The sequence below is a fragment of the Poecile atricapillus genome, chromosome 12 (genome assembly GCF_030490865.1).
Source record: "Poecile atricapillus isolate bPoeAtr1 chromosome 12, bPoeAtr1.hap1, whole genome shotgun sequence".
NCBI classification, from domain to species: domain Eukaryota; kingdom Metazoa; phylum Chordata; class Aves; order Passeriformes; family Paridae; genus Poecile; species Poecile atricapillus.
The window spans coordinates 12794335-12813378 of NC_081260.1; the positions used below are offsets into that span (position 1 = coordinate 12794335).

Here is a 19044-nt window from a genome sequence, read left to right on the forward strand (position 1 = left end):
TCCCTGGAAACTTAGGAGGCATCTCAGTGCTCCAAAGTGTTTTCTTAACGTGTCTCCAGGCTTTTCAAAACTCGCCAGAGGATCTGAGAGCTGCTTGACTCACTGCTGCAGCTCCTCAGTTTCTGAAGTTTGTCTGTTGAAACACACCCCCCACTCCTCCATCCTCCTCTTACTGCAGTGAGAGTTTTCTCAGCTGTCAAATTACTCCCCTCAAAAGGCAGCCCCAATTGGTTTTACGCCAGACCTCACTGCTGGGTGCTTTTTTAGCTGCAGGGAGCATCTCGCATGACCTCCATCCCATTAGCAGCTCCTGCAGCAGCTCTCTCAGTGCACTGACAGACCTGTCTATAAAGCCAGTCAAATACAGATCTGCTGGCAGACCCCTCCACTCCCTGCTCCACAGGGCTCAAAAAGCCTCACAGAGGTAAGATGCCCCTGCAGGTACTCACAGGAGAAGGGCAGCTCTTGTCCTCACAGGGGGATTCCAGCAGATCAAGGCAAAGTCTCCCGTGGACACTGTCATGTGAACTGTCCTGCTGCAAGCCAGGCAAACTTGTGGGTCTTTTATAGCCACCAAGAAAAAAATGCCCCCATCCAAACTGTCAAAAAACATCTTTGTGGTGTCTCTGGCCAGGAAGATGCTCAGAGGGCTGGAGAACCCAGCTCTGGAGACAGGCTGAGAGAGCTGGGGGTATCCAGCCTGGAGAAGGCTCTGTGGAGACCTCAGCCCCTCTCAGTGCCTAAAGCGGCTCCAAGAGAGCTGAAGAGGGAGTCTTGACAGGGGCATGGAGTGACAGGACAGGGAGGAATGGCTTTAAACTAAGGAGAGAAGATACACATAAGGTATTAGGAAGGAATTCCTCTCTGTGGGGGTAGCGAGGACCCAGCACAGGTTGCTCTGAGAAGCTGTGGATGCCTGGGAGTGTCCAAGGCCAGGCTGGACAGGGCTTGGAGCAACCTGGGGCAGTGGAAGGTGTCCCTGTCAATTTTTTTTTGTGTCCCCAGAAGGGATATAGTGGGATGCACTGGAAATCAGTGGCTAGGCAGCACCCTCCAGAGTCAATGCAGAGGGTGGGTATCTCATTAAGGATAAAAAATAAATCATATAGGTACACACAGAGAAAGAATTCCTTAATGCTGCAGACCACTAACAATCATTTAAAATCACCAGAAATCACAGCTTGTTTTTCTGAGGGCTGCTCAGAAAAGAAGTTGAAACCCCTGCAGTAACTCCTGAACCAGGCAAAAGCCCAAAGTGGCTTTGCCCTTGAAAGCCATAGTTTAAATACAATTCAGAAAAGCCGTGACTTCAAATTCACGTACTTGCTGTCAACTGCTATTTTACTCATGTCGGAATTACCATCCATTCTCAACTGCACAGCTCTCAACACATTGTCAGAAAAAGAAATAATCACATTAAAATCAGAAGTCTGTAGTTAAATTTTATTTATCAGTTCTATTGTTAAATGACACAATCAAAGTCAGTGGATTGGCCTGTAAATCTACACAATAAGACAGCGTCTACGGTGGAAATCAGTAGAATTTGATATGGTTATGACAAAATGGTATCCTTATATTCGTACATCCCCTATATACAATAGACAGTATACACAAAGAAAATGCAACTAGTCTCTGTAAACCATGCACACCACAGCATAAAAACAAGATGCACCTCCTGCAACAGGCCTCCAGCTCGCCCACAGTTAAGTCCTGTTTACAGCAGTGCCTTTCAGTTTCAAGAGCGAATTATTTTCCCCCGTGAAAACCAAAATACAACTGAGACATCATATTGGCAACTGCAGTTCTCATTTAAAAAAAAAAAATAAATTGCTGTACATGAAGTTATTCTCTTCTCAAAGCTGCTAATGCAGGGTATTGGCTTGCTGCTGCTCTGCTCTCCCCTTGCCCTTGGCAGGGTTGCTGCCCCCAGGCTGCCACACAACATCAGATGTAAAACCACTCCCAGGTAACTTAGGCGTGGAGCCCTAAGATGTTTTTAAAGCCTTCTGCCTCATTTCCTGCCCCCTGCCTCCATGGTGTATAGAGCACATTACAGGTGAAAGGCAAGAGTGCAAGTGAGCCTTGTAAGCATCGCGTCCCTGGGGCCACAGAGGGCCCTTCCCGGGTGTGTGCTCAGTGCCAAGCTCGGGAGCACTGCAGGACAAATGTTCTGAACCTGCTGAATGTCTGGCCCAAGCCTTGCAGAGGTTTATATTTTTTTGCATAGAGATTTATAGGAGCCCCTCGCAGCACGTGCCCCGTTTGCTCTCCCTGTGGGTCTGGGGGAGGCTGGAGGGCTGCGGGGACCCCGCTCCCCAGCTGAGCCTGCACCCCATGCACCACACATCCTTCTCCTCCTGTCTAACTATGGCTATGGAAAACTGGCTTCCATCATTTTCAGTCCTCATCCCTCATCGCTATGAAGGGCTCAAGAGCATAGGAAAAAAAAAAAGCCCTGTTCTTATCTGGTGTAGCAAAGATTTACCGGAAGTAAATCCTAATTCAAGTTAAATCTACTTCCATTGAGCAATTCTCTTCATAATATTGCTGGGATTAGAGAGTTTTATGATTTTTAAAGACACTACACAAATATCGGCAACATAATTTCATCTAGTTTATACCACCAATTATTAAGGAATGATAAATTCAGCATTATGTATTCTAATGGGCAAGAAAGACTTAAAATGAGACACTGTCACAGGATTATAATTTGGAGAAGGCTTTATGAAACAAACATGAGAATGTGCTGTGACTTTTCCAGAATGGTTAAAATCATACTGCCCTGAAAAATTCTGGAAACAGTGTCCATAACGTCAGCATTGAGTTCAGAAAAGTATGTATGTCTTTTTTTTTTCTTTTTTTTTAATATGAGATAGACCAAGCTTAAAACTCTAAACAGCAGTAGGTAGAAAAAGTTTAAAATTTTAAATATTTATATAACTAGAGAAATTACTTCTATTCCTTTTAAAAGCCAATATTATACATAAAACTAGTCGACAATTTTTCTAGACCTTTATTGTTCCCTTCATCGTTCACTCATTAACTTGGTAAATATCATAAGCAGTTGGTGCCCTTGAAAACACATTATTAAAATAAAATTAAAATAAAATCAAAGGGAAAAGGTTTTGTTCATATACTGTATTGTGAGAGTATGCTAAATGCTCGTTATTAGGAAATGAGTTTGCTTCCCAGATAGATTTCAGGCGAGCATCATAAACATTTTCCAGCATCCCATTTTGTAGTCATAACTAATTTAAGGATTTTTTTTCTTTCGCTTCTTTTAAATAAATGTCCAAGCAAACATTTCCGATGAGCCGAGACGGCTCCTGTATTTCATAAATAATCCAACAAACCCAAAAAGGACAATTTAATTACACGCTAAGATTAAGTGTTCCACGTACAGTACAACATTTACTGCAAAGGCAACTGCAAAGGCAACATTTTGACCTCTTTTTGCTTCAGACCCTTGAGAAGCATCACTTGTCATCTCCGGTTTGCAGGTTGGGTTGGGCTCTGCTTCTTTTCTGCGCCTGCCAGGTGCCCCCCACTATCGCCGCCACCGCTCCACGTTCCCTGTGTAGTCAGTGCTGGAGCCGTTCTCCCCCTGCTCCCTCAGGTGCGCCTGCTTCGCCCGCAGGATCTTCCGCTGCTCCTGGCGTTTCCGCCGCGCCTCCTGGTGCTCCTTCTGCCGCATGTACTGGTACCGCTGCAAAAACAGGTCTTTTGCATAATCGTACAATTCCATGTCTAAAAAATTGAGGGCCTCGATACGCTGCTGAGTCTGCTTGTCTATCTCCACGCTGGAGGCCCTTGTGCTATTGTACTGCGTGAACGGCGAGATGAAGTTCATGTTGAAAGTCTTCTCAAAGAGATACTGAGTCTTGCGCTGGAACTCGGTCAGGCCGAAGAAGGCCATCCGCTTCAGGTTCTCCTTGGCACTGTCCAGCAGAACCTTATTTCTCTGCTCCTCGGGCATGACCGACAGGTTGTAGCATCCCACCAGGCTGAGGTCGGAGAGCATGCGGACCTGGCGGTTGTTGGCCAGGTTGTAGGGGCAATCCATGAACTCCTGCAGGGAACAGCCCGACCAGTCGTCCCCAGTGTAGCAGCTGGGCAGCTCCTCGGTGGTGGGGGAGCGGCCGTCGCAGACGTGCAGCGACGCCTTCCACGTCGCTCCGCGCTGGACGTGGCGCCATTCGCTCAGGTATCGGGACACGGGGTCACGCAGGATGGTGATGTAGTAGAAATTCCTGCCAAGGGGAGAGGAAAACAGAGCGCTTAGTCCTGCGTGCACAGAGAGCATTAACGCTCAAAATCAATACCAACAGGGAGATGCACTTAAGAGGCTTTCAGCAGCCCTGCTGCAGAGGCTCCTCTGCGAGTTCACCTCCACAGGGTGAAGGACAGCTGGACAAATCCCCAGGGAACTGTGAAGGGCTGTATCTACCTGCACACACACACACACAGAGCTGTCTCTGTTTAACAGGTGGTGTCTCTACAGTGGCCAGGGAACCCACGACTCCCCTCTGCGCTGGGCTGTCCATGTGGCAACAGGCTCCTGCTGCTGCTCCAAGGGATGGCTGCCACAGACCTTGGGAGAATTCTTCAAGCATCTCCCAGGATGTAAGCCTCAACCCAAGCAGGACACAGGTAGGTGTCCTTGATTTCCTTGTACAACAGAGCTGCACTGACAGGTTTCCACAGAGAAAGAGCTGCCCGTGCTACGTTCCCTGATGAGCAGTTGTGGGTTTCAGCTGCACGAGCCCCAGAGCACCCTAACACCTCTGAGGAAGTCGTTTCCTACAGCACCTTTCCTTTTGCAGGCCAGATAAACGGGGTGTGCTCAGAAGCCCCAAACCACATCCACCCTAACAAGGACCTTGGCAAAGCCCATGAAAATCCTGTTTTATACTTCTGCCTTCATCCACACGACTGAAACGATGAGAGAGGAGAGAGAGGTGACTGAAATTAAAGAAATTATTTTAAGAAATTAAAATAAATTAAAATTAAATTAATAAATTAAAATTTTAAGAAATTAAAGGATTACAGCGTTTTGTAAGAGAAAACATTTTCAAGGGAAGTGCTGGCTTTGGTTTAAAGCAACAGGATAGTAGCACACGTGGGGGACACGCTGCCACAGGGAACCCATCAGGCCACCAGCTGGAAAAGCTGCAAGTTCAACAACAGAACTTGCCCAGAGTTCACTCTGGGTTGCACATTAATATCCACCATCAAACACCATGAAGTCCACCCTCACAGCCTGAAGATGGACACAGCTCTTTGAACCTCCACTAACACAACCACAGCCTCACCTGGATGATGCTGGAACACCATCAGGATACCAGCCATCTGCTTAAGCAAATGGAATTAAAGTAGCTCAATAAGCAAACTGTCCTGCCAGGGAAGGCTACTCCTCCAGGAGCAGGACCCCCAAGGAGTGTGTGCCCAGGGGCCCTGAGCCCCCAGAGTGTAATTGCCATGTCCTTGGTGCTGTGTAAGGAGAAGAATGACATTAATTTGCTTTCTCAAGTGACATTGTGACCGGCCACCTTGAAATCAAACTTCTGCTCCCTGTAGTTTCCTTTGGCAGAAAAGCCACTAGATGTCAATGTTTTACAGAAAATTGTCTTTGAATGGACTAAAAAACGAATCACAAGCACAAAAAAGATCCAACTGCACAGGGAAAAAAAACCTGGAGAGTCACCATTCCTTCTCCTATCTAGAGCATCCACACTCATAAATAATTAAGTAGGAAGTACAAAAAATGTGCAAAGCCAAATAAAGCCAATGAGCCTAGTACAGCATCAGTGGCTGAAAACAACAGCACTCAGTGCTTGGAGCTGGGACACCACAATCAGCACCACCCCCATCCTCATGCTCATCTGGAGTGGTGCTGCTGCCACCCCCCTGCTCAGAGGGATTTGGCCACAGATTCACACTGGCAAAAGGAGCCAAAGTCCCTCTCACAATCCCAAGAAAGGTCCTTTTCCACAGAAATGCCATACAGTGGTTTCACTGGGAGAGTTGGAGGTAAGAAGGAGCAAGAATAAAGCTCACTTTTGTGAGTGAGTGGCAGCTGCTAACCCACACTGTCCCTTGCAGAGATGGGAACAGTTTTGCTCTGTCTTCTCCCAGCAGGTCTCTGGCAGCATTGGAGACCCCAACCTGGCAAACAGGAAGGGCTTTCCATGAGCACCACCTCAAGCAGCCGCTCCAGTGAGCAGGAGCTGTCCCTGATCATGCTTGTGCCTCAGACTCCTTTGATGCAGCAGCAACACCGCCTTGTCAGGATCCTCAACACAGGGAAATGGAGCATCTCTGGGACAAACCCAAGCCCCTTCTTTACCTTCAGCCAGGACTCCTGAGCCTTGCATCTAGATTACTGGGACACTGCACTAAAATAAGGACCCAACCATATAGCACTAACTTCTACATTAACTATAGCAAGTAACATACAGCAACAAACCTCTGATGACCGAGGGGCAAAAGCAAAGCCCTGCTTATCCCAGAGCCCCTTGTGTGAGCTGGTCCATGAGCAGCTCAGCTCAGGGGAGAAGGGTGCAGGCACAGGGGTGCTACCAGCTGAAGGAGAAGGCCAACCAGACTGTATGCTCTAAGGTCATCACAGAAATCGATGGGGAGTTAATGCAAGAAGGAAAACAAATCCTGAGCCAAGATCAATACAGTGAGCGTTTTATTATAGTTCAAACTCTTCAGCCACTCTTCCTTTGTGCTCTTTGGTCACAGGTGGTGACAAAACGTCTCTCTTGGCTGCTGTTGTAAAAACAAAAGAATGAATAAAAACTCGTGTGTTGGTGGGAGAGGTTGTGTTGTAACAATCACTGTCAGCCTGCATTGCCCCATCTGGGCAGGTATCTCCACCTGCTCCAACTGGGGAAATGCTGCAGCTGAGGGAGACCGGGGGATGAGGCTGAGTAAAGATGCTCACTGGACTCTGCAGTGAGCATGGAGGTGTCTGGGCTTCCCCAGCAGCCTGAGCTCAGGATGCCAGGCAGGGATACTCATGGGATGCCCCAGGCAGGGCCCATGTCCTCCCTGGCCTGAGCACAGCTCACTGAAACAGGCTCGCAGCTGTTACTTATTCCACTTTGTTATTTCCCAGATAAATCCTGATTTCAGGAAATAAGAAGGGATGTCTTAGAGAGAGATACTTCATCAGATACTGGGCCAATCTCAGCAATTTTAGGAGTTTCTCTCCTTCTTAAGCCTGCCTATTAAAATTTTACCAAAAGAGGCACTGACCCTTTTGGGAACATCAAAAAGCTTGAGGCTTTTGCCCCAAGCCTCTCCTCTGAGTCAGGATCACAGCAGCTCCAAGAAAGCAGTCGTGCTGCTCTGTGTTCATCTGAACTGAGCTTCAGAAAGTCACAAAAGCTTTAATGCATCCTCAAGTCAGAGCCATGCCAGAGACGAATTTGACCATCAGCACTTTGAGCATCATTCTGCTGCAACCGAGGAAGACTCAAAGCTTTGCAATTATTTTTAGCTCTGTACGTAACAGCTTGTTCTTTCTGCTGTCTTACCAAGGGGGTGTCGAGTTCCTGCCCGTTCCTTGAAGCGTGAACTTCAGAGCCTGAAACAACACATGTACAGGTAGAGCTCCACCTACTGTGAATCATCCCTCCAACTTGGCTGCACTCACCAGAAACATGGCTTTTCTGATGAAGTTGGGTGGCCATGACGCAGAGAAAGGGAGCTTGAGGGCAACTCACAAAGTAGGTTGACCCTGGCAGCATCAGGAATGTGGGATGATGTGACAGTGACTTGCCTCTGGTATCTCCCAGAGCACTGCTGTTCCCTGAGAAATGTGGGAACTGAACAGTCTCACAATGTGGAGTTTGCTTCCCATGCTGCATCTGCTTGCTTTGAAGGATAATCCTGTCGTCACACAGGCCATTCTTTTTCCCCCCTTCCACCAAACACAGGGACAAAATGAGATTCCCTTTTTTCAGTCTAATGAGTTTTTTTAAGAATCCTTGCATCAAACTTCTAATTGCAACATTAAAGAAAAATTCAAGAAAAAACCAAAACCTGAAGTCCAAGTGAGGAACTATGAAACTCCAGGGGATGACAACACTGAGTAAAGCCAGAGACTTCAGGGTCTGGAGAAGCTGCCAGGGAAGGGATATGCAGGTACCCACACCACAGTGCTCAGGGGACTCACTGTGTGCAGAATTAAAGCAGTGAGGAGGGGGTGACTCTGCAGCAAAATGGGTCAGATTTTCCCAAAGCCAGAGCACATCTCATCCCAGCCCCACTGCCCCACTGTTTAATTGCCTGTTGAGGTCGAGGGAGGCTGGAGGTCAGACAGTGGCAGCTGCCATGGCTTCAGCCTGGAAACCTGAGCCTGGCTTGATGGAGCTATGAGGTAAGGACTGGAGAGGGAGCTGAAAGCTGAACACCCACTCACCATTACATCCATTAGTGGATTAGTAGGTGAGGGACTGAGTGACCTTTTCCCATTTCTGCTGAGAAATGAGGCTGTAGCAAGAAGGGCTTTGTAGGTTACCGAGGGTGAGAAACCTACAGCCTTTGCATATGGAACACTGCAGCCCCAGAAACATCCCCATGTCCCCCACAGGCTGTTCCTGGGGGCAAACTAACATGGGAAAACACAGCTTCAGCATAGGGCTGAGGAAGCAGAGCTATGATGTCCAGGGAAAGTACTGGGGCAGTCCTGTTCACCATGCAAAAGTAAGGCTATGCTTTAAGCTGGCTCAAACACACCAGTTTGTATCTAGGTCAAGCTCAGCCAGATGGCAAGCCTGGCTAGGACGACTGGAGTCACAGACAGGGCCTGTACAGTGAATGGAAGGCAATTTTACACAAGTGTCTCCATCTCTTTCAGTGGAGATGGGAGAGGCAAGGAAATTTGTTAAGTTTCCAAATCTGTGTGGGTTTTTTTCCTCAGTTCATGGACTTTGTGGTACATTAACAGGGCAGTGTAAAACCAAGCCCTGCTTCAGGTGAAGATGGGTATTTTGAAAGGAAAGTTCACTCTGAAGGTGCAGGGTCAAAGGGACAGACCAGATTTGTGCCACGTCCAGCAGAAATGCAAATACAACAAACTAAAACCCTGCATCAGAGATTCTGCATATGATGCAAAGGATTAAGGATGGAGCTGCTGAAAAAAGAAAAATAATCATAGGGTTGGCACTTCAGCACCAGAAACAATGCACAATCACCAGAGCCAGCAAGCAGCACAAGGACATCCATGTCCTTTCCCCCTCTGCACAAACTGCTCATGCTGCTGAATAAAAATCTACAGAGTTTGCTTATAAAACGGTAGCCACATACTCATTCCTTTAAAAGCTGAGCAATTTGGGGTTTTTTTGAGATGGCAACTTGTCTCTTCTCATTGACCACAGGAAGATGCTCCTGCACTGTGGCCTCACTCACGAATCTGAGATCCCTTCTCCTCCACTGCTCCCAGCAAAGAAGTGAAACTGTGCTGCAGGCAGTCTCCTGCACTTCTCCCTCACCCCACACCACTTGGAAAATGTCCCCGCTCAGGGTTATTTGACAGCAAAGTCACAATGACAGAAGGTCAGGAATGCGAACGGTGTGAGTCTCACATTCCTTGTTCTGCTCTTAGGAGAGCATGGGCTCCAAAGCTGCTGATGGATTTTAATCTCTGGCAGAGGGTCTCCCAGCCGATCAATCATGGCCACCACATCTCTCTGAGAAGTCAAACTCAATTATGCCATGCTGGGCGCCGAGTGCTTTGCTCCCAGAAGTTGAGGTTAATTCCCATCAAGAGTGGCCCACTGAGAATTTGATTTGCTAATACCACAAATTGTTCGTCCAAGAGAAATACCGCTGCTGCCTAATTTGTTGGAGTCAGGCATCTGTTTGGAGATCACTCAGAGAGGCAAAGTGTTCATTTAATACTGTGACTCATCCTGATTCTTAACAAACTCTGTCATCTAGAGAAACAATCAGAAGGACAGGGGTGAGCATCCTGGTGAGAGCTTCTCCTGCCTCAACCACCCCTGCTTGGAACCTCACCCCCCAAAATGAGAATGCCTCTTCCCTGCCAAGAGCTGCTCCTGCACCATAACTCACAGAGATGAGGACAAAATATTTGGCAAGCTTACTGAGGCAGCACTGGGAATCAAATGTTTGCATCCACTCCAGATTGGTCCCAGATGCTTCCCAGCAGTGATGTGGATGGCAATGGCAGCAGTGGAGATGCATTTATTGCCCACAGGCTCCCCACAGCGCTGCTCTGCTCCAAGGTCTCCTGGCCCCACAGACAGCGACAACAAATCCCATCTAGAAGTGGGAGAGGAGCAAGGGGAGCTCTCGAGTTCTCTGTGAGCTGCAGGGAGAAGATCTCATGCCCAGTAGCCCATGGCTGCCTCCATGCCCAGGATCTGGGTCTGCAGCCTGGCTGCCCATGCCACAGCCTCTCCTGCCACTGTCACAACTCTTGAAAGGAGGCAATAATGGAGCAGGGGTATTGGAACAGGACTGCTCCCCTTCTCTCCTCTCCTCTCCCCAAAGACCTCGGAGCAGCTCCTGCCCAGCTGGACCCTGGGCTGGCTCCTACTTGTTCCTATGAGATCTCTCTATTTAGCCATTTAAATGAAACAAAACTTCCAGGTCCACCTCATCCAAAATTCAAAGTACAGTAAAATCTAGGTGAACAAATCCCCCCTTCATTAAAGAAGTGATGGAAAAAGATTGTGGGGAGGGAGAGAAGGAGGAACAAAGACCCCTTTCCTCTGCAGCAGCCTGCAAGGCTACCTGGATTATATTCCTTTACTCTGGGTCTCAGAAGCAAATCATGCATTAGCTCTGAAAAAGGGCCTGGAAGGAAAGGAGATAAGTATTTCAGGACTGTGAATTAAAGCCGTTAGCAAAAGCAAATTTACATTTCCTCTAAGTAATCATTATGTTTTCACTTCTATCAGCACCCAATGAATCACAGAGATGTTTTGTCTAGAAACACTAATGGTGGGGGTAGGAAGCCAGCAGCCTACCCACAGCAACGGCAGCAGGAGAGGAGTGCCAGAGGAGCCCATAAAAAGGAGCTGGATTTTTCAAGAACGGCAATTACACCAGCCCATCATTGCCCGTGAAATTACCAAATACCAAAGATCTGCAGAAAAAAAACATTTCAGGCACAGAGGAAGGCAGCAATTTAGCAGGTCGAGGCACACATTCATATATGTGCAGGCATGGCATATGCAAACAAAGATAATGAAAATAAGACTTTAAATAAGTAAAAAATATGCAGCCTCACACACGCACATGCTCCCAGCTACCCTCACGCACAAAATAATTGTCCACAGTGCTGCCTGCGGAGGGGAAAGCGGCCCTGCAGATCTGCCAGAGTGGTATTAATTTCATAATTGCCTGTATTATTAAGATCTCTGCAGGATACCCTTGCTCACAACCAATTCAGCAAGAATAGTGGCCTTTTTAATTTTTTTTAAGTAGTGAATAAAAAAGGGAAGCAAGTTTCTGTTTATACTCATCAGAGAGAAGAGTGACTCAGCTGCTGGTGCCAGTCCCCAGTCCTCTGCCTCCACCCTGGAGCCCAGCATGGGAAAGGGTGGCAATGCTGGGTGGAGGGCCCAGAGCCATCCCAGCCACCTGACCTGCTGGATAAAGGACTGAACTGCCCCTGGGAAACACCCAGCTTCCATCACAGAATGGAAGAGCAGTATCTCTAGATACTGCTGTATCCCTATCTAGAGCAGTGAAGCTTCCCACCTCATCAGCTTGGTTATATTAGAGGCATCAGGATGGAGGGCAGCAGCGGTGCTGAGCCCCCAGGCTGGACAGGGGAGGAAAAAGCCAAGGAAAGGAGAGAAAAGGTGACAGGAGGATCGATCAGTGTGTGCCACCCTTCCATCGTGCTGGATGACAAGCTGCAGTATGGGTGACACCAGATTTGTGAGGTCTCGGCAGCAAGCGAGGCCTTGGCTTTGGAAAGTGCCTTTCTTTCCTAGGGCAATTATAAACAGGAGGCAGAGCTGAATTTTGCTCTTAATACACACTAAGAAAACTCAAGGTCTGAGCGATATCTTTTGAAACATTGAGCTCTGACACCCACAGAGTGCCAGGAGCACCTTCCCACTCCCAGTGTGAGGAGCTGTCTCTGTCCCCTGGAGCACATCACACACATCTTCCAGCCATAGCACAGCACGGCCCTGATCACAGAGATATTATGGATTCATTAAAAAGCATGGCAGATATCCCAAAGCGAAAAGGAGGCCACTGCAACGGAGTGGGTGAATAACCACAGGATGCTGCTATAAATCAGATCTTTACAACAGTATTTACCCCATCTAAATGCCGCTGCAGGAATTAGCTTCAACGTGTAACTGATATTTCTGCGGTGGCAAAGATCGAGGTTTGCAAAGCCTACACTCCATAAGCAGCGGTTTACAGAGATGGAATAGTGGCAGTTTTTCATTTTCCAGAGTCCACTCACCCTTCCAAGAATCTTAATGCCTCATTGATTCATAATACAGTACATAAAGATTTCATTTTTTCTTGCACACAGTGATATATTATGGAGGCAATCTATTTTGCCACTGAAAAGTTTGCTTAGTAGAGAAATTTGGAGTTTTGACATTCAGGAAATTACAGTCATCTGTAAAGTGCGATTGATATGCCAAGGCTAACATTTTCATTGCACTTATGGAGCCAGAATAACTATGCTAAAATATTTACTATATTCTAAAAAAAATTCCGACTTCTTGTTTATAAAAAGCATATATTTAGCAATAAAAACCCTTTATCCTTATATCTATATATATTTTACCTATGTCAAATGCACAAAGCCACATACTCTCTGAACAGACGAAAATACTTTTAATAATTGAATAAAACTGATGATTCAGACAGGCTCTGCGTGTGCAAGCAGAGGGCACGAGCTGACACGTGGCTGCACAAAAGCAGAGAAATGAGATGGGGGCTGCCACAGCAAACCTGCCCAAGGTCCCCTGGGGCTGTGGACACTGGTCCAGCCAGCCACGGGAAGCAGGGATCACTGAACTCTGTGTGCCTCATCTGCAGGTTCTGTGGCTGACACGAGCCAGGAGGAAATAAGTGAGCTCATCTCAGCTTGGCACGCACACTTGTCTCCTTTATGTATTTAGAAGTTGTGATTTATCCTATATCCTGAGCACCCATTGCAAATTCGTAATCACCGCCAACTCCTTTGGATATGGGAGTAGCTACTATTGAACATCCCCACCTCAGCCCTGGAGAAACTTTGGAGCTCTCCAGGAAAAGATCATACTAAGAGCTCTGCATCTCCCACAATGGGAAATTAACTCCAGAGAGGTATTTATAAAATCATTTGTTACTATATCAGAGCTCAATCAATTCTCTTCAATAATACATAAAAGAAGGAGGTTTGGCTCACATGAAAGAATGTAATTCCTTCACAAGCCATTTGTAGATAATCTTCCGTACGCCAGTTAATACATCCCACGATAGGTTATACAAAAGTGCTTTTAAAAACTAAACGGAGGATATAGAGCACATAAAAAAGGCATGTTAGTGTAACTTATATTTCTCTTATCATAACTATTGTTCATACAGGAATCCAAGGAAAATCCTTCCCGGTCTTTCTAAAATTTTGTCAAAAGCAAGCATCAATTTGAAAACATCTTTGCAATGTAATTAATGAACTGATACTAATATAATTCTCAGCCTGCTGCCAAAAGAGGGATAGAGGAATGGACAGTGTATTTACAGCTGCAACTTCCACAGTTTTAATTTCAGCTCATTGATTCCATTGAGCACCATGAGACTGTATAATGAAGAAATCTGTATCAATTGAAAATACCAAGTGTGCTCCTGCCCCACTAGGGCACTACTGTAATATCATGTAATGGAAGGGGATTCTCATTTAATTGAATTGGAAATGAAACACATATTAGCTAAGAAAACTTAATCAGTGCAATAATATTAAAATGGGCCACTCAGACAAACTATACTGATTAAGTCACTTGCAAACATTTCTGTAATCATCACTGAGACTTGTGGCGTTAATGATTTAAACTCACTTTTCTACTCCAGGGAACAAAACTGCAATTTCATAGCAGACGATTAGAATACTTTAAGCCCTCTCTCACACTACAATGCAGTCTCATGGAAGAAGCACAGGGCCTCATCCTGCAAGGACACATTTGAGCTCTGACACACTAGGTGTGCATGGATGTTGGGATGTTTGATTTAAGATGGGAGACAGCCCTGAAAGCACCTGGCTGGCTGGGAAGTGTTTCTGAGGTATTGGCTGTGGTTCCTCCACAGGCTTCATCTTTAATCCTGACTGGTTACTGATGGCACACTCCGATGCACCGCAACACTCTGAGCTCCAAATGGCTCCCAGCAGACCAGGATTTTAAAACTTGTATTCATACACAGTTGACATAACTGGATTTAAAATTTTCATGGAACACCAGAGTGCATTTCTAGCAAAACTCCATGGATGCATTTGTTGAGTCAAAGCTCAGCTGGGAGGGGTTTTACATCAGCTAAGCAAGCAAGACTAAGTAAACATTACAAGATGTGCAGAACATCTTGTTTCCCACATCTGCTAGTTCCATCCCAAACATTTAGTAAAAGTATATCTTACTCAGTCTGAATCAGTGAGGACAATGCCCTTAGAAAGCCGTGTTAACAGCAAATGTCACTTTAGCCTCTCATACGACCCTGAACAAACTCAGGGATGTGTCCATTGTGTTGTGCTCAGGACTATCCACACAGTCCAAGCTCATGGTGTGCCTGGAAACTGGAGACTGAGCTGGCAAAACCTCATCAGATGCTTTCCTGGTGGTTAGTGACAGCACATTCAGCACTGACATCAGCTCGGACACCTTGCATTTTTTTGGATTTCAGATGCCCTCTATATTTTTAATTAATCTGTAGTGTTAAGACATTCAAAATCCTACTTGCAGACTGTGAAAAGCAAATTCAGTTTTCCCATCTTTTCAGTGCCATGAAGCAAACTCCAGCCAAAGTGACAGCTGAACTGAGGCCACCACAGAGAGGCAACAACCTGGGCTGGGCAATGAGAGGAGTCCAGCTCCCCTCTGTGCCAGCTGAAGGAGTGGCACTGCTGTGCAAGAAGCACCCAGTTCCACTGCCCATGAACAGTGCTACATGCTTCACCTTTTGCTCTGGCTCTCTCACTGTGAGGGTATCACAAGCTTGGGTCAAGATCTGACCTTTCCTTGAGCAGCTTCTCCCTGCAGTTTTTGAGCCCTGAGCTTCCAGCCCTCACCACCCGCAGCCAAACAAGCAGGCAGCACTTTGAACCCTCGATGGAGGGAAGTCTTGCACAGGCTAGCTGAAAACCCCTGAAAACCAAGCTGATTTCAGCTGAAGCCAAAGATAACCTATCCCTGCCAGAAGGGATATGATAAACCCTGTATGACAAACCTAAAGCAAAATAAACCACATGACATGTAGGGTTATTCATTAAGGTCACAGCTCCTTCCAAAAGGATCTGCCATTGCTCCCACTCCCCTAACCTCATCCTCAAAATATGAAAGGAAAAAAATAAAAAGGCAAGAAGCAAAACTCCTCTATGAGTAGCAAGAGATGGTTGAAAACAGTTTTGTTCCTATCTGTATCTCTTGAAAGATTTTCAGAAGACACAGTTCTACTCCTCCATGGATTATTCTGGCTAAAAATGTGTGTGACATTTTAATTATCAAGTACAAATGTTACTGCAAGTAAGCAATGAAACAGATGGTGTCCTGAATTTTACAGTACAGCCACATTTTCCAGCTCAAATTTACAGTTCACTGATCATCAGCTTTAAGTTCTGTATCTACTGCATCTCCCCCACCCATCTGAAACACCACAACCCTTCAATGCTGAGAGTGCAGCTTTGGGAAAGTTGGGAAATTTTGGGAAATTCAACCCAAGCTGTCCTTCTGCAAGCAAATGTTTCCAATGAGGAAACAAAGCAGAGCACAACTCTGTACATCCCAAAAGCATGGCAGGTAAGAAGCAGGAGAGCACTGAGGAACTGCCCTACACAAGGGAGCAATGAGGTGATCCTGATATCTCCATGAAGGACCTGATTTGTTTATCTCATCCTCTTCCTCAGTGAACTCCACTTGTATCAGTTATAAATCCTGAGATTTCCTTCTCTACACATCTGGCGTACTCAGCAGTCCCCTCAGAGGGTGCCCCCAAGGGGAAGGGACAGGATGGAATGAGTGTCCCTTCAGGATCCACCAGTGCCAAGTCCCACATCACCAGGGAACAACAGAGTAGCAAAGGCAGAAGCTTTTCCACCCTCAGTGCTTAAGATCAGAGTGCAGTTTCACATGCTTATTTCCCCGCTCTTACAAAACAAGAAATATAATTCAAGACACAGGAGCCACACATGTGGATGGGAAGAAGGAAGACCTGGGAATACTTATCTCCTGCACTGACAGCACCATGGCAAATGTGGTCCTTGCTTCAAGGAGTTTTATTATCCAGTTCAGACAACACACTAGGAGAGGGTGTGAGTCCTGTGACCCCTGGGGAACAGATGTAGCAGCATCCCCAGATTCAAGCCGCAAACACAGTGAGTTTTCAGCTGTCCCCCTCAGCTGTGTGTGGCTAGGCTGAGGAGCACATGATGCCCTCATTGAACAGGCTCTTGATTTAAGAGGCTGTGACCAAACTGAATCCTGGAAAGCTTTCCTGATACTCCACTCCATTCATCTCCACTAAAGGGGAGCTGCTGCTGGGGCTTATGGCATCAGTGCTGCAATTATGACAAGGAAACGTTTTCTGGGAAAGTGTCCCAGAAAGTAACACACTGAACATTTCCTCTCACCACTTGCAGTACTGAGCAATATTGCCTTTCACTGTCAACATCAGCTTCGAGCCAGGTCTCCAAGGAAGGGCATCCCGCCTATCTTGCCCCTGTGCTGGCACAGGGCTGGGACCACCAGCTCTGCTCTCACCATCCAGCTTGTGCAGACACCCCTGGGACATGAAAGTACTCCTGCAAGGATCAGGAAATGGGATATTCTGCACAGGTCAAGGCATGGATCTTTTGGATCCCAGACTTCTCCCATTTTGCTTTGAAATGGAGCAGAGCTTTGGAGGTGGAAGAGCCAGCGCCAGCTTTGCAGACAGGCAGCGATGCTCAGTCACAAAAGCATTTGCAATGTGGCCTCTGCCTCTTGTATGCAGGTTTGTCACTTAATCCGTTTAAACCACCCTGGCATCCAAGGGTGAAGATCTGTGGTGTTCCTCTAAGGCCACCTGGGAACCTCTTCCTAAAGGGAATCACTTGTACATCACAAGGGCACTTGTACATCAGAAGGGATCCGAGGACTGAGCTTGTCTTGGAGCACAGCTGCTTTAACAAAACTTTCCAATGAACTCCTGAACACCCAGGGAAACACACTTGGGTGTTTTGACCCCAGGGAGCAAAGCCAAAGCAGTGTCCAGTGCCCCCAGTGCTGGGGTACACAGCCTGGTTTGCAGCAGATCGATGCTTCTGCATTTGAACTCAGCAAACAGGTGCTCCAGAGCATGATGGAGTGCATGGCAGCAGCTCAGGCTCTGCTCTCAGTCACACTGGCAGCTGGATTGCTGCGATAAATAAACCTGAAAATCGACTGTCTGAGCAGCAACAGCTTCTTCCTATGTCTCCATCCCTGGAGGGGTTAATCTAGAATAATCTAATTTATTCCCAAACTGTAGGCATTAGTGTCTTTCCCCATTTAGCAGATTAAGAAACTGTGCTCTACCAAATTTATCTGAACAATTAATTCCCGCAAAATTACACTGGGTTTTGAACTGAGGTTGATATACTCCATTGTATCTGCAGGCTAAGCAATCCACTGAGGAGCCACATTAAAGCACAGCTAAACACCACCTGAGTGGGTTTTTCTGGCAAATCATCCATGCAGGGATGGGGACAAGAGCAGCAGATGCAAAAGGGCTCACAGTGGTGGTAATCTGGGCCAGGGCTCAGGCATAACAGCAGCATCTTCTGCTGCATCTCCCCCATCCTGTCATTAAAACAGCAGCACCCCCATAACTCATTCCAACATACTGCGAATAGGCTCCTCTTCACATTATTTTAAACAAAATGACACTTTCTCTAGACACTTAAATGCATCCTGGTCTCATCACATCAACAGAGGAAGCATATTTTTTCTGTTAATGTGAAAGGTGATATTGGATGCATCATACATTAAAATCGTTTGCTGGCTTCCTCTCTTGACATAAGTAAGGGGAAAGAAAGTCAGAGAAGATGGATTTTAAAGATGTATGCATATGTATGATCATTTTCTAACCTAGAACATTATTAAATTCTTTCACATATTCATGTGAGAACTGCAAAAGATTATGAAAGTAGAGATGCTATCGCTCATACTTTCCCAGAGCAAGGATTAGGAAGGTTTTCCTCTTAATAAAAGCTATAGATTTAAATACTATCTGTTTGGCCAAGCCCTAATTAGTACTGGCCAACAGAGGTACAGCTCACATCCTTGCTTTGCAGAATAAACTTGTCTGCAGGTCCAGCCCAAACACAGGGCAAGACTGTGCAAGAGACATCACACTGTTGTCAGAGCTTTGACCTTTTTATGGCTACTAAATGCCTTTAAAATTCTTCAGTTTCACAGGTCTAGCATCCTCTACCAAAAATACACCCCACATGGCCCATCCAGCTTCTTCCCAGCCCTCAGAGAGCTGAGTCCCACCAAACCCTGCCTGAGCCATGTTACCCAAAGGCGTTGAAGAAATCTGGTTTGCAAGTGATGCTAAATTCATCTAAACAGCTTTATTTATGAGTGGTGTTACATCCCACTTCTTGGGCAGACAGATCTGCCACTAGAATTGCCTTTTCCTGCCTGCAGAAAATGTAACTCTGCATCAACATTACACAATTATATTAAAACCACTATTTAGATAGCTCCATGGTAATGGATATGTACACCAACTCCAGTGCCACAGAATTTGCATAGCAGAATTTTTTATCATGCTTCTTAAAGATTAATAATTTAAAGCAAGTTGTAACTGTGCTAAGATTTA

General features: G+C 46.3%; 1 protein-coding gene across 1 annotated transcript in view; it reads right to left on the minus strand.

Annotated features, from left to right (window-relative positions):
- Nucleotides 1-1428: 1428 nt before the first annotated feature.
- Nucleotides 1429-19044, minus strand: part of HS6ST2 (heparan sulfate 6-O-sulfotransferase 2) — a 128586-nt gene continuing 110970 nt past the window's right edge. The window contains exon 2 of the mRNA XM_058848023.1: nt 1429-4250. Within this exon, the coding sequence (XP_058704006.1) occupies nt 3548-4250 (703 nt within the window). The 3' untranslated portion in view covers nt 1429-3547. The remainder of the gene's footprint in view (nt 4251-19044) is intronic.